The following is a 16,907-nucleotide window of genomic DNA, read 5'->3' on the forward strand; positions in this document are numbered from 1 at the left end:
ACTTTGATTTCCTGACCCCCCTCCCCCCTCCTGCTCTTTCTGTCCTCCTCCCTACTCTGTCCTCTTTCCTTATCCCAGTGTTTCTCTTTTCTATTAAAAGTGTGCTACTGTATTTGTATTTTATGTTGCTGACTTTTTGCCAAATGTGCATTATTGTGCCATATTGCTTTCATGCTAGTGCCAAATTCAAGTTAACCCAAATAATGTGTTCTTATATTTCCATATTTGCCCATTAGGTCTCCTGCCCCATCACTGTTATTGTGACTGTAACCCCTTATCCCCTTAGTTTTGGCAGACCCCTCTCTATAGCCCATTCTCCTGTTCCTTCTCCATTTCTTTAACTTAGAACAGCACCCTTCAGTTCCCCACAGCATGTGGGACAGTCACTGTACACCTAGCTGTGCCAAGAGGATGGGCCGCAAAGCAGCAGGTCCTGACGCAATCCTTGCTCAGTGGTGGCACTCCTCCTCTCCTGTCCAGTGTCTGCTTCATGCGCTGGAGGAATTGTGCAGCTGCTACAGTGCTCCAGCAGGTGGTGAGCGCAGCACAGCTGCCCACCAGAAGTGATGCTCCATGGTGCAACTCTGCAGGCATGAAGTCTGCATTCTCGATTCAATGCATCAGGAGTAGCACACGAGGCACAATGGCGTCGCCACACTGGGCAGGGTCTGTTGACCTCCACCACAACTCCCAGAATACATATATTCATAGTGACTAGGGTCACATTGGCCATCTTGGGAGAGGCAGCGAAACAATAAGATATTGACTGGGTCAGCACTGGTTCACAGGCCTTAGGTGCCATTTTGGGGTGGTCAGGGATAGCCAGAGCATGACAGGCAGACATTTTGGAGGTAGCAGTTGCACCTCCTGGTATCTGTAGGGTCAGGATAGGAGGCTGTCAGGGCCCCACACTGGGGGTCAGTGAAGATCAACTCTGAGAGAGAACATGAGCTCAGGGGACATTTATTGTCCCCTATGTCCTAAGCTACAGAAACAAGTGCACTTTAGATGTTCCATTTGGGGATTTATTTGGGGATTATCAGCGATGTGGAGATGGAAAGCAGAAAAGTAAATCTTTTCATCTTCACAAGAGCAGGTGGCCAACTCCCAGACCATTACTGGTTCACCCAGGTGCACAAGAGATGGAGAACAATCAGGGTTGCACTGACTGATCATCACAGGTGTTGGTTGCACTTGCAGGCTTTTGCCTCTGCTAGCAATCATAGACCAATATGGGCCAGCACTATTCAAGCCATGAGGAGGTGTTCAGCCCCCCCTTCCTCCTTTCAAAGTCCTAGGCAATGGGGTTCTTCAGGGTCTTGGGGAGAGTGCAGACTAGATAAATACATGGGGTTACCACTTCTGAGTAGAAACTGGTACTCTTCAAATACTTATATCTCTACCTCCAAAGTTGTGGTTCAGGATGATGTCCGGGGGAAGCTTCACAATGTACAGATTCATCAACGGGGTCTTGGTGGCTACATCGGCTGGAATTCGGGTAACAGGTCTCCATCTCTGTCTGGCTTTTTGGGTGCACATGCAAGCCCCGTGTCTCCCAACCTGGAGCGTGAGTATGATCATGTTAAAGCTTTTGATTATGATGAATTGTCTGGATAGAGCACCTCATGTAGCTTGACTCAGTCTATTAACCACCTGCACAGGTTCATGTGCTTGACTCAGTCTACTGACCTCCTGTACAAGTTCATGTGCTTGACTCAGTCTACTGACCTCCAGCACAAGTTCATTTGCTTGACTCAGTCTACTGACCTCCAGCACAAGTTCATTTGCTTGACTCAGTCTACTGACCTCCAGCACAAGTTCATTTGCTTGACTCAGTCTACTGACCTCCAGCACAAGTTCATTTGCTTGACTCAGTCTACTGACCTCCAGCACAAGTTCATTTGCTTGACTCAGTCTACTGACCTCCAGCACAAGTTCATTTGCTTGACTCAGTCTACTGACCACCTGCACAAGTTCATGTTGTTGCTGTCGCACAGCTGTCAGAAAGGGCACAAGTGCATGCATACATCTGCTATGTGGAGGCGGCGATCTGGCTAAGCCGGAGGATGCCAGAGGTTGGTGAGTCACAAAATGAAGATCAAGTGTGATTTATGACTCACAGTCCTCCAAAATAATTAACCTGGGAGGTAGATAAACATTTTGAGGTTACAGAGACAGACCGGGTGGCACTTGAGACTGACAAGAGAAAAGAAGTGGGTGATGAGGGGGCATATAAGACCTCCTTTTTCTGGATGGGGAAGATACTAGTTTTCGCCTCCTGCTACTTGGAAACCAGGTGAGGATGTAAAATTGCTGAGTTACATACAGTACATATGATACATGACACGTGGGACAACACAGATCCAATGATGTGGTTACTATACAACAAATCCTTCAGAAGACTGTAGGGCATGCATAGATTTTGGACATGGAAGTATTGTCGCATAAGAGCCTCCCTTGATAAGATGGGGATGGGAGGATAAGGCATCGGTAAGAAGTAGTCCTAATGAGACCTTTCTTAAACAAGAACATTGTTTCATCTGCAGCAAAAGACAGGGGACATTCGGCATATCCTATTCACCTGCATGTAGTGGTGAGCGTCCATTAGATGTATCATTAGGGATATTATTGAGGATTATCAGATAGGCAGAGATAGGATACAGGGAGGTTCATCATGTCCTCCTCAAGAGCATAGTCAGCCAACTTCTAGCCCCTTACCAGTTCACCCAAGTGCACAAGAGATGGGGACCAATCAGGGTGGCATGGATGGATTATCACAGGAATTGGGACACATTTGCAGGTCTTTGCATCTGCTAGTACTCATGGATTGGGACCATTTAAGCCAAGAGGATGTTTCCTCCTTTCATTCCCCCATGGTTGCCCTTTCCATACCCGGTGGCTCACAGCTGGCCACATTGTGCAAAGGGTCCTTGGCAATGGGGTCTTTCATGGTCTCGGGGCAAGTACAAACTAAATAATTACATTGGGGTGCCGACTAAGGGCCTCATTCAGACCCACTCGCAAGCGGCTGTCCGCTCGCAAGAGGGTTGATGGTGTGCACTGCGCATGCGCACGACGGAGGGAGCTCCGTCGTGCGCATGCGCCAGACGCGACGAGTGAAGGACTTTCCTTCGCTCGTTGTGTCTGATCAAAGGGGGCGTGCTGTCGATGTTGATTGACAGCACGCCCCCTTTGGTGGGCGTGCCTCCCAGACAGAGGCGTTCCCAAGGGAACGCCTACCGTCAGAAGCCGGCCACACTGACATCACTAGTGATGTCAGTGGGAGTGATTTTGGCTCTGATAGAGCCAAAATCACTCCAGGGCTTGTGGTCGAAAACCCCGACCACAGGCTCCTGGTCGCACTGGCGATGGTCGCGATGGTCAAGACCATCGCAACCATCATCCTGCACGCTCGTATGTGCTGTGGGTGGTGACCCACAGCTATACGAGCGTCCAGGAGGACGCTCCATTTTTATGGACGACGGCCCTCATTCAGAGCGAGCGCTCTGCTCAGAGCGTCCGGCCCTGAATGAGGGCCAAAGTATAGAGACCGGTACTATGCAAATCCTAATTTCTCTACCTCTTCAGGTGTGGTTCAGGGTGATGTCCGGGAGCAACTACGCCAAGGACGGATTCACCAACAGGGTTTCAGTGGCTACAGTGGTCGGATTCCAGGTAACAGGTCTCCATCTTTGTCTGGTTCCTTGGGCATGCATGCAAGCCTCCTGTCTCCCATCCTAGAGCGTGAGTATGATCATTGTAAAGCTTTTTATTATGATTAATTGTCTTTTTACGGCAGCTCCAGTAGCTTGATTCTGTCTTTTGACCACCCTCGCAAGCTCATGCGCTTGCTATCTTGTAGCTTGCAGAAAGGGCACAAACACACGCTTAACATGTGCTGTGTTGGGAAGAGTTGATGTGGCTAGGCGGGAGGACGCCAGAGGTTGATATGGTGACATGGCTCTTAAGTGGGATTTATGACTCAGGGCCTGCAATAACATTATCCATCAGACATACACAAAAATACACAAAAATATTTGAGGTTATAGAGACAGGGACAGGTATATAATGGTTTTTCCTCCTGCTCCTGGACACCAGACGAGGTGAGGATTTAAAATTGCTGAGTTACTTACATATGATACATGACATGTGGGCAACACAGAGCCAGGGACCTAACAAATCCTTCAGAAAAAAGTAAGACAGTAGGGTAAACATAAATTTCAAGTCACATGACATGGATGTGTTGTTTAAGGTATCGCAGCATAGTCCTGTCCCTACAAGATGGGGCTAAAAGGGTAAGGCACTGGAAAGTACCAGGCCTAATGGGACCTTGCTTAGACAAGGGCATTGTTTCACATTCACCAAGGAACAATGCGAGTCTGGCAAGACACGTGCACACAATGCAGTCCAAGGGGAGAAATTCTGAAGCAGTGCCTTTTGTAAGCCGCTGCTTCCCGGCGGGTTGCGGCGCCATATTAAAATGCAACTGCAGTCAGTGAAAAACCCAGTGTGCATAACACTGACTCCGGGGGCCATTTAAAATACTCTCTTGCATCCCAGCGGGAAACAGCGGCTTACAATGGCTCACCCGGTACCCAGATAAGAAGGCAGCTGCCTTCTTGTTAGATGGGTTTCGTCTTGGTTTCTATTTGTGCCCACATCTGTATTGGTTCAGTCGGGTTCTACTAGGAGCCTAAAATCTGCTGGAGAATCCCCATCCAAGTCAGTTTGAAGGTGGATAAGGAACAGTCTCTAGGTAGAATGGCTGGCCTCTTCAAGTTGCCTTCCATACCTATTCTGTGCCTCTCACCTGTGTTAAGGTTCCCAAGAAAACCCCAGGCAAGTTTTGTCTCCTCCAACACATGTTGAACCCTCGGGGCTGTCAGTTAGCAATGCCAGATTCCCAGGGCTTTAATGTCCAAGCTGGATTTGGAGGCCACCTTCTGTCTGCTGCCTCTACACCCTTCTTCTATTTCATTTATGGGTTTCAGGTTACAGGACAGATATTACATCAACAAGTGCTTTCCTATGGGCTGTGCTGTGTCATGTGCTTTTTTATGAGAAATTCAGTATTTTTTTGCACTGCGCAGTTCAAGTGGGCACCATTGGGTAGCTCACTACCTTCATCATTCATTGTTTGTGGACTGTGGTGGCTTTGCTGAGTTGTGAGAAACTGTTATTATCAGCCAAGGCCGTGTTTTGTCAGTTAGGAGTGCCTGTGGCACATGACGAAACAGAGGGACCCACTAACTGTTTCTCTTACTTAGGCATTGAAATTGACTCAGTAGAGGAGTGTTGCATGCTACCACTGGACAAGGTTAGCAAGCATCAGGCCTTGTTAGAGGACTGCTTGAGGCTACATTATGCTCCACTAAGGTGTGAACAGTCCCTGCTTAGCCTCCTTATTTTTGTGTGCTGAGTTATAGGCAGGATCCTCAGCAGTGCCTAGAGAGGGACAAGGTGGGCGCTAGGCTGCAGCATCATCTGGTGCACCTGTCCATGGATATTTGGGAGGACCCAGTAATGTGGCAGGTTTTTCTACACAATTTCAATTGTATCCGCATATGACAAAAGGTGAAAATGGCAATGCCGGGTTTTGGGGCCTTTATCAGGGATTCATGATGTGCCGCACCCCCCCCTCCCCCAAATGGGTGGGTGATAGCAGGTTTAACTAGAAACCTATTGGTGCTGGAGCTTTTCCACATAGTGGTTGTGGGGGAGCTCTGGGCTGAAAACCTGAGAGACATGCATATTGTATTCCAGTATTGCGACTAGTCAGGAAACTAGGGCCCGATTCAGAAGGTAAAGCATTGCTCACCCTGATATTCAGTTTAGATAGTAAGTTTGCAATTACTTTTCCTGGGCCACCAACTTTATGGAAGTGAGAAGTTGAATTGGACCTTCTTCCACCAGCTATTGTGTGTCAAGTTTTTATTTCTTATAATTAAGATGTCAATACTTGAAAATCACAAACTTTCTAATAACAATTACTAATAAACTAAACAAAACTATTTGTTTTCTTGTATAGAACCCGTCCAACAGTCCGCAAATGAAGATAATGGTAGGTGCAAGTGAACTAAAGAAATGACATCTCCCCCCAGAATCTGGTTGCAGATGTTTTATATAGGGTTCAATTTGATAGGTACCGGCAGCTAGCGCCTTTGGCCTGTTCAGCGGGTGAGGAATTTCCATCTCATGTTTCGCAGATCCTCAAGTTGGCATTGAAGGCCTCACAGCTAATTTCCTAGCTCCCTCCAAGTACTTTCAGTATAGTATGGTTTGGAAAGTTTCTAGACACCAACACAGGAAAAGCCAGCAGACAGGTGATAGTAGAAGGTTTTATTCTCCCCCTCCATGGGTTCTGAATCTCATATGGGCACTCATTAAAAGAGATCAGAAAGGGTGGGGATTTCTGTTTTCCTGATGTTACTGATATCTTCATCCATTTTAAAATGCGAGATTCATGAGACACTTGGATCATTGGCCACTCCTTTGTTTTCTGGGCTGGTATCTTTATTATGGAGACTGGTTTAGTTTGTTATAAGGATAAACAGGTGCATATAGAGTTGTAAAGAGTTGGGTGGTTAGTACGGAGGGGTATGCTATGGGCACAGATAGCTGCAGAATTGACTAAGGCTGTAAAGCTGTTTGTTGCCAAATATGGTGGTAATCCATTTTAGCGTTAGGGCATAGGCTGTTTGGTTGGTGGCAGGCTAGGTTCTCAAAGGGTTCTAGCTTTGGCGGAAAATGCAATTGGAAACTGGATTACAATTAAGGTACAATGTTATCAATGTAATGGGAGTATATGTCTTACGGAGCTATGTAGTGATTGTGCACATGTACTGATTTTACCTGCATCAGTACAGGCAGCAGACACCTGCCTCGGTACAGACAGCGGTCACCTGCCTTGGTACGGACAGCGGTCACCTGCCTCATTATAGACAGTGGTCACCTGCCTCGTTATAGACAGTGGTCACCTGTCTCGGTATGGACAGTGGTCACCTGCCTCGGTATGGACAGTGGTCACCTGCCTCGGTATGGACAGTGGTCACCTGCCTCGGTATGGACAGTGGTCACCTGCCTCGGTAAGGACAGTGGACACCTGCCTCGGTGTAGACAGCAGACACCTGCCTTGGTGAAGACGGTCACCTGCCTCGGCATAAGCAGTGGAGTTCTTTTAATGTCACGGCCTCATTTGATACTGATGAATAATAAGTTTTATTTGGAAGGTTCTCTGTCAAGTTAGGTAAGAGTTTCTTGCTTCAAGACCCATGGATTGGAGAAACACAATCCTTTGAGTTGTAGGTGGGTACAAATGCGCCCAGCATATGCTAGGGTAGTTACAGTAATGCTCACCCTAATGTTCTGGTTAAATAGTATGTTTGCAATTGCTTTTCCTGGGCCACCAATTTTATGGAAGTGAGAAGTTAAATTGGACCTTCTTCCACCAGCTATTGTGTGTCATGTTTTAATTTCTTATAATTAAGATGTCCATACTTGAAAAGCACTAACTTTCTAATAACAATTACTAATAAACTAAACAAAACTATTTGATTTCTTGTATAGAAAACGTCCAACAGTCTGCAAATGAAGATAATGGTAGGTGCAAGTGAACTAAAGAAATGACATCTCCCCCCAGAATCTGGTTGCAGATGCTTTGTATAGGTTTTAATTTGATAGGTACCGGCAGCTAGCACCTTTGGCCTTTTCAGCGGGTGAGGAATTTCCATCTCATGTTTCGCAGATCCTCAAGTTGGCATTGAAGGCCTCACAGCTAATTTCCTAGCTCCCTCCAAGTACTTTCAGTATAGTACGGTTTGGAAAGTTTCTAGAGGCCAACACAGGAAAAGCCAGCAGACAGGTGATAGTAGAAGGTTTTATTCACCCCCTCTATGGGCACTCATTAAAAGAGATCAGCCAGGGTGGGGATTTCTGTTTTCCTGGTGTTAGTGATATCTTCATCCTGTTTAAAATGCGAGACTCATGGCCAGAGACACTTGGATCATTGGCCACTCCTTTGTTTTCTGGGCTGCTTTCTTATGGAGACTGGTTCAGTTTGTTATAAGGAGAAGCAGTTGCATAGAGTTGGGTGGTGAGTACGGAGTTGTATGCTATGGGCACAGTTGTCACGACCAAGGGTTTCTCGGCATGGTGGTCGACAGGTATTATCTGTGAGGTTACTGTGGCTGGGGGGGAATCTGGCGGTTGTGCTGGTGTGTAGCGAGGGGCATTGGCTGTGCATGGTTCTGCGCGGGCATGCTGTCACGTTGGGCTGGTGAGGCCTGGCAGTGCTTCCGTTCCGTTTGGCATGGGCGCCGCCATCTTGCCTCCGGCTATGTGATTTGCTTGCCCATTCCTGCTTTGTCACATGCTCTCTCTGGCCAGTCACGGCACAGCACTTGGTATTTAGGGAGGTTCAGAGCCTCACTTCATTGCCAGTGCAACGTGTTTCTCAGCACAGCTGAGAGAGAGTACCCTGTGCTCACCACCTGTTACCTGTGATACGCTACCTGCCTGCCTGCTTGTCTTCTCCAACCCAGCTGGACTAACCTGCATTCTCCATTACCTTCCCCTTGCCTGAGTACCTGAGTCCTGCTGTTCACCCTGCACCTTGCCTCCACTGACACTCTGCTGGATGATCCTTCCTCAGTCTGCATTTTTCATTAATCAGTCACCACCTGGACAGTTCCCCTTGTCTGCCACTACCTGGACATTAGCTATTAACCAGTCACTAACTGGACTTTCTCCTATTTGCCTCACTACAGCTCCCAAGTGCACTTTAGTGCTATACCCGGACTTTCTGTTTTACCACATTCATGTCTGTTAAGCCACTCATTAAAAACTCCACATTTACTTTTAAACCTGCTTCAGTGTCTGATCCTATTACCACCCTGGGTCCACAACAAAACCAGAACCTCACAACAGTTAGCTGCAGAATTGACTAAAACTGGCCACACACTAGACTAACTTTCATCCAACCATCCAACTAGTTAATTGGTTGGAATGAAAATCTGGTAAGGAATGGGATAAATGATGATCAGCAATTTGCTCCTCAATGCCAGAAAACAGAAGAAAATGGCGTCAGACAAGTTTGTTAAATGTTTGATCTAAACAATTTGTTCAAACAACAGTTTTTGTCCATTTTCCGGCGTTTGGGAGCAAATTGCTGATTGTCATTTGCTTTCATACCTTACCAGGTTTTCATTCCAACCAATCAACTAGTTGGCTGGTTGGATGTAAGTTGGTCTAGTGTGAGGCCAGCTTAAGGCTGTAAAGCTGTTTGTTGCCCAAATATGGTGGTAATCCATTTTGATGGAAACGATCTAAGCAAAGTGAGACAGGGCAGATGGAGTTTATCAGTATGACAGTCACTTGCTTTGTGGATAATCTAATAGCTGGTGTTAGGGTATAGGTTGTTTGATTGGTGGCAGACTAGGTTCTCAAAGGGTTCTAGCTTTGGCTGAAAATGCAATTGGAAACTTGATTACAATTAAGGTACAATGTTATCAATGTAATGGGAGTATATGTCTTATAGAGCTATGTAGTGATTTTACCTGCCTCGGCATAGGCAGCAGACACCTACCTTGGTATGGACAGTGGTCACCTGTCTCGGTATGGACAGTGGACACCTGTCTCGGTATGGACAGTGGTCACCTGCCTCGGTATGGACAGTGGTCACCTGCCTCGGTATGGACAGTGGTCACCTGCCTCGGTATGGACAGTGGTCACCTGCCTCGGTATGGACAGTGGACACCTGCCTCGGTGTAGACAGCAGACACCTGCCTTGGTGAAGACGGTCACCTGCCTCGGCATAAGCAGTGGAGTTCTTTTAATGTCACGGCCTCATTTGATACTGATGAATCATAAGTTTTATTTGGAAGGTTCTCTGTCAAGTTAGGTAAGAGTTTCTTGCTTCAAGACCCATGGATTGGAGAAACACAATCCTTTGAGTTGTAGGTGGGTACAAAGGCGCCCAGCATACGCTAGGGTAGTTACAGTAATGCTCACCCTAATGTTCAGGTTAAATACAGTAGTATGTTTGCAATTGCTTTTCCTGGGCCACCAATTTTATGGAAGTGAGAAGTTAAATTGGACCTTCTTCCACCAGCTATTGTGTGTCATGTTTTCATTTCTTATAATTAAGATGTCCATACTTGAAAAGCACAAACTTTCTAATAACAATTACTAATAAACTAAACAAAACTATTTGATTTCTTGTATAGAAAACGTCCAACAGTCCGCAAATGAAGATAATGGTAGGTGCAAGTGAACTAAATAAATGACATCTCCCCCCAGAATCTGGTTGCAGATGTTTTGTATAGGTTTCAATTTGATAGGTACCGGCAGGTAGTGCCTTTGGCCTGTTCAGCTGGTGAGGAATTTCCATCTCATGTTTCGCAATTCCTCAAGTTGGCATTGAAGGCCTCACAGCTAATTTCCTAGCTCCCTCCAAGTACTTTCAGTATAGTATGGTTTGGATAGTTTCTAGAGGCCAACACAGGAAAAGCCAGCAGACAGGTGATAGTAGAAGGTTTTATTCTCCCCCTCCATGGGTTCTGAATCTCATATGGGCACTCATTAAAAGAGATCAGCCAGGGTAGGGATTTCTGTTTTCCTGATGTTACTGATATCTTCATCCATTTTAAAATGCGAGATTCATGGCCAGAGACACTTGGATCATTGGCCACTCCTTTGTTTTCTGGGCTGGTTGGATGTAAGTTGGTCTAGTGTGTGGCCAGCTTAAGGCTGTAAAGCTGTTAGTTGCCCAAATATGGTGGTAATCCATTTTGATGGAAACGATCTAAGCAAAGTGAGACAGGGCAGATGGAGTTTATCAGTATGACAGTCACTTGCTTTGTGGATAATCTAATAGCTGGTGTTAGGGTATAGGTTGTTTGATTGGTGGCAGGCTAGGTTCTCAAAGGGTTCTAGCTTTAGCTGAAAATGCAATTGGAAACTTGATTACAATTAAGGTACAATGTTATCAATGTAATGGGAGTATATGTCTTATAGAGCTATGTAGTGATTTTACCTGCCTCGGCATAGGCAGCAGACACCTACCTTGGTATGGACAGTGGTCACCTGTCTCGGTATGGACAGTGGTCACCTGCCTCGGTATGGACAGTGGTCACCTGCCTCGGTATGGACAGTGGTCACCTGCCTCGGTATGGACAGTGGTCACCTGCCTCAGTATGGACAGTGGACACCTGCCTCGGTGTAGACAGCAGACACCTGCCTTGGTGAAGACGGTCACCTGCCTCGGCATAAGCAGTGGAGTTCTTTTAATGTCACGGCCTCATTTGATACTGATGAATCATAAGTTTTATTTGGAAGGTTCTCTGTCAAGTTAGGTAAGAGTTTCTTGCTTCAAGACCCATGGATTGGAGAAACACAATCCTTTGAGTTGTAGGTGGGTACAAAGGCGCCCAGCATACGCTAGGGAAGTTACAGTAATGCTCACCCTAATGTTCAGGTTAAATACAGTAGTATGTTTGCAATTGCTTTTCCTGGGCCACCAATTTTATGGAAGTGAGAAGTTAAATTGGACCTTCTTCCACCAGCTATTGTGTGTCATGTTTTCATTTCTTATAATTAAGATGTCCATACTTGAAAAGCACAAACTTTCTAATAACAATTACTAATAAACTAAACAAAACTATTTGATTTCTTGTATAGAAAACGTCCAACAGTCCGCAAATGAAGATAATGGTAGGTGCAAGTGAACTAAATAAATGACATCTCCCCCCAGAATCTGGTTGCAGATGTTTTGTATAGGTTTCAATTTGATAGGTACCGGCAGGTAGTGACTTTGGCCTGTTCAGCTGGTGAGGAATTTCCATCTCATGTTTCGCAATTCCTCAAGTTGGCATTGAAGGCCTCACAGCTAATTTCCTAGCTCCCTCCAAGTACTTTCAGTATAGTATGGTTTGGATAGTTTCTAGAGGCCAACACAGGAAAAGCCAGCAGACAGGTGATAGTAGAAGGTTTTATTCTCCCCCTCCATGGGTTCTGAATCTCATATGGGCACTCATTAAAAGAGATCAGCCAGGGTAGGGATTTCTGTTTTCCTGATGTTACTGATATCTTCATCCATTTTAAAATGCGAGATTCATGGCCAGAGACACTTGGATCATTGGCCACTCCTTTGTTTTCTGGGCTGGTATCTTTATTATGGAGACTAGTTTAGTTTGTTATAAGGATAAACAGGTGCATATAGAGTTGTATAGAGTTGGGTGGTTAGTACGGATGGGGTATGCTATGGGCACAGATAGCTGCAGAATTGACTAAGGCTGTAAAGCTGTTTGTTGCCAAATATGGTGGTAATCCATTTTGGCGTTAGGGCACAGGCTGTTTGGTTGGTGGCAGGCTAGGTTCTCAAACGGTTCTAGCTTTGGCGGAAAATGCAATTGGAAACTGGATTACAATTAAGGTACAATGTTATCAATGTAATTTGAGTATATGTCTTATGGAGCTATGTAGTGATTGCGCACATGTACTGATTTTACCTGCATCGGTACAGGCAGCAGACACTTGCCTCGGTACAGACAGCGGTCACCTGCCTCGTTATAGACAGTGGTCCCCTGCCTCATTATAGACAGTGGTCACCTGCCTTGGTACGGACAGCGGTCACCTGCCTCATTATAGACAGCAGACACCTACCTTGTTATAGACAGTGGTAACCTGCCTCGTTATAGACAGCAGACACCTACCTTGTTATAGACAGTGGTCACCTGCCTCGTTATAGGCAGTGGTCACCTGCCTCGTTATAGACAGTGGTCACCTGCCTCGTTATAGACAGTGGTCACCTGCCTCATTATAGACAGTGGTCACCTGCCTCATTAAAGACAGTGGTCACCTGCCTCGGTGAAGACAGCAGACACCTGCCTCATTATAGACAGTGGTCACGTGCCTCGGTATAGACAGCAGACACCTGCCTCGGTGAAGACGGTCACCTGCCTCGGCATAAGCAGTGGAGTTCTTTTAATGTCACGGCCTCATTTGATACTGATGAATCATAAGTTTTATTTGGAAGGTTCTCTGTCAAGTTAGGAAAGAGTTTCTTGCTTCAAGACCCATGGATTGGAGAAACACAATCCTTTGAGTTGTAGGTGGGTACAAAGGGGGGTACAAAGGCACCCAGCAATACGCTAGGGTAGTTACAGTAATGCTCACCCTAATGTTCAGGTTAAATACAGTAGTATGTTTGCAATTGCTTTTCCTGGGCCACCAATTTTATGGAAGTGAGAAGTTAAATTGGACCTTCTTCCACCAGCTATTGTGTGTCATGTTTTCATTTCTTATAATTAAGATGTCAATACTTGAAAAGCACTAACTTTCTAATAACAATTACTAATAAACTAAACAAAACTATTTGATTTCTTGTATAGAACCCGTCCAACAGTCTGCAAATGAAGATAATGGTAGGTGCAAGTGAACTAAACAAATGACATCTCCCCCCAGAATCTGGTTGCAGATGCTTTGTATAGGTTTCAATTTGATAGGTACCGGCAGCTAGCACCTTTGGCCTGTTCAGCTGGTGAGGAATTTCCATCTCATGTTTCGCAGATCCTCAAGTTGGCATTGAAGGCCTCACAGCTAATTTCCTAGCTCCCTCCAAGTACTTTCAGTATAGTACGGTTTGGAAAGTTTCTAGAGACCAACACAGGAAAAGCCAGCAGACAGATGATAGTAGAAGGTTTTATTCACCCCCTCTATGGGCACTCATTAAAAGAGATCAGCCAGGGTGGGGATTTCTGTTTTCCTGATGTTACTGATATCTTCATCCTGTTTAAAATGCGAGATTCATGAGACATTTGGATCATTGGCCACTCCTTTGTTTTCTGGACTGGTATCTTTATTATGGAGACTGGTTTAGTTTGTTATAAGGATAAACAGGTGCATATAGAGTTGTATAGAGTTGGGTGGTTAGTACGGAGGGGTATGCTATGGGCACAGAAAGCTGCAGAATTGACTAAGGCTGTATAGCTGTTTGTTGCCAAATATGGTGGTAATCCATTTTGGCGTTAGGGCATAGGCTGTTTGGTTGGTGGCAGGCTAGGTTCTCAAAGGGTTCTAGCTTTGGCAGAAAATGCAATTGGAAACTGGATTACAATTAAGGTACAATGTTATCAATGCAATGGGAGTATATGTCTTACGGATCTATGTAGTGATTGTGCACATGTACTGATTTTATCTGCATCGGTATAGGCAGCAGACACCTGCCTCGTTATAGACAGCGGTCACCTGCCTCGTTATAGACAGCGGTCACCTGCCTCATTATAGACAGCGGTCACCTGCCTCGGCACAGACAGCGGTCACCTGCCTCGGCACAGACAGCGGTCACCTGCCTCGGCACAAGCAGTGGAGTTCTTGTAATGTCACTGCCCCATTTGATACTGATGAATCATAAGTTTTATTTGGAAGGTTCTCTGTCAAGTTAGGAAAGAGTTTCTTGCTTCAAGACCCATGGATTGGAGAAACACAATCCTTTGAGTTGTAGGTGGGTACAAAGGGGGGTACAAAGGCGCCCAGCAATACGCTAGGGTAGTTACAGTAATGCTCACCCTAATGTTCAGGTTAAATACAGTAGTATGTTTGCAATTGCTTTTCCTGGGCCACCAATTTTATGGAAGTGAGAAGTTAAATTGGACCTTCTTCCACCAGCTATTGTGTGTCATGTTTTCTTTTCTTATAATTAAGATGTCCATACATGAAAAGCACTAACTTTCTAATAACAATTACTAATAAACTAAACAAAACTATTTGATTTCTTGTATAGAAAACGTCCAACAGTCCGCAAATGAAGATAATGGTAGGTGCAAGTGAACTAAATAAATGACATCTCCCCCCTAGTGCTGCTTACACTGACACACACACACACACAAACACATACACACCTAGAGATAGTGATACACAGACACACACATAGGGCTCTATTTATTAACATTATTTTTACTAAAATAAAGTGAAAAAGGGTGTTTTGTGTTTTCACACCCTTTTCACATTATTTTAGTTTCACCTATAGTTATTACAGGGCAACTGGAGTAGAATTAGTAAAATTCTACTCCAACCCCTAATTATCACTTATTTTTAGTAAAGCAGATCGCATTTCCCATAACTGTAATGGGAAATGTGATCCGACCACAGTTACTAAAAATAAATTGTAAAAAAATACCGGGGGAAGCCCTGTGATAATAACGTCACCTGGAGGTGGCGTTATCCAGGGTCTCCCCCGGTTACCGGGCTCCCACTCTGCTCTAACGGGGAGAGCAGAGGCGGGAGCCGGTACCAGTAATCAGCTGTGTGGTCTAAATAGACCGCAAGCTGATTGCTGTAAAAAAAAAAAAAATGAAAAATTTTTTTTTACTTACCTGAATCCAGGGACCGGTGATCGGGCCTCCGGTGATGGCTCCTCTCCGGTCAGCTGGTCTCCCACAGTGCACTGCAGCCCGGTCATCAGGTGATCGGGTCCCAGTGCGGTATGGGAGATCACCTGATCGGGATGCCCGGAGAAGATCACCGGAGGCCAGGAGGATGCAGGTAAGTGTAATGAAGGGAGGGGGGGTCACGGGGGCGAGGCTTAGCGCTGGGGGGCGGAGCTTAGCATCGTGGGGGGTAGCAGCGATGGTGGGTCGGCGCATGCGCGGGCTCTTAGTCGCGGTATTTTTTCCGAAAATACCGCGACTAGAGTGCGGATGGGATCCGCAGGGACAGAGCTTTATCGCAAGCTCTGTCCCTGCAAGGGATTTATAGTAAATCCCTGTGATATTGCCTGAATTCGCAATGCAATCCGCATTCAATATGCACATTGTAGTAAATAGAGCCCATAGACTTACACAGACATACACACACCTATAGATACACAGACACACACCTATAGATGCACAGATACACACCTATAGATGCACAGATACACAATCACGTAGACACACACCTATAGATACACAGACACACACCTATAGATACACACTCACACCTATAGATACACAGATACACAATCACACAGACACACACATAGACTTACACAGGCACACACACACCTATAGATACACAGACACCACACCTATAGATGCACAGACACACACACCTATAGATACACAGACACACACCTATAGATACACAGATACACAATCACATAGACACACACACCTATAGATACACAGATACACACCTATAGATACACAGATACACAATCACATAAACACACACACCTATAGATACACAGATACACAATCACATAGACACACACACCTATAGATACACAGACACACACCTATAGATACACAGATACACAATCACATAGACACACACACCTATAGATACACATACACAGATTCACAATCACGTAGACACACACACCTATAGATACACAGACACACACCTATAGATACACAGATACACAATCACATAGACACACACACCTATAGATACACAGATACACAATCACATAGACACACACACCTATAGATACACAGATACACAATCACATAGACACACACACCTATAGATACACAGATACACAATCACATAGACACACACCTATAGATACACAGATACACAATCACATAGACACACACACCTATAGATACACAGATACACACCTATAGATACACAGATACACAATCACATAGACACACACACCTATAGATACACAGATACACAATCACATAGACACACACACCTATAGATACACAGATACACAATCACATAGACACACACACCTATAGATACACAGATTCACAATCACATAGACACACACCTATAGATACAGACATAGACACACACACCTATAGATACACATACACAGATTCACAATCACGTAGACACACACCTATAGATACACATACATAGACACACATATGTAGAACACACACCTATAGTTACACATACATAGATATATAGACACA

General features: G+C 45.2%; 1 protein-coding gene across 1 annotated transcript in view; it reads left to right on the plus strand.

Annotated features, from left to right (window-relative positions):
• The window catches only part of LOC148450938 (uncharacterized), a 53,489-nt gene that overhangs the window by 13,642 nt on the left and 22,940 nt on the right, over positions 1-16,907 (plus strand). Inside the window, exons 2-6 of the mRNA XM_088462497.1 lie at positions 347-563; positions 1,412-1,567; positions 3,589-3,675; positions 13,389-13,421; positions 14,780-14,812. Coding sequence (XP_088318623.1) covers positions 347-563; positions 1,412-1,567; positions 3,589-3,675; positions 13,389-13,421; positions 14,780-14,812 — 526 coding nt within the window. The remainder of the gene's footprint in view (positions 1-346; positions 564-1,411; positions 1,568-3,588; positions 3,676-13,388; positions 13,422-14,779; positions 14,813-16,907) is intronic.

This window comes from Taudactylus pleione, unplaced genomic scaffold, assembly GCF_031769625.1.
Source record: "Taudactylus pleione unplaced genomic scaffold, aTauple2 ptg001250l, whole genome shotgun sequence".
Classification (NCBI taxonomy): Eukaryota; Metazoa; Chordata; class Amphibia; order Anura; family Myobatrachidae; genus Taudactylus; species Taudactylus pleione.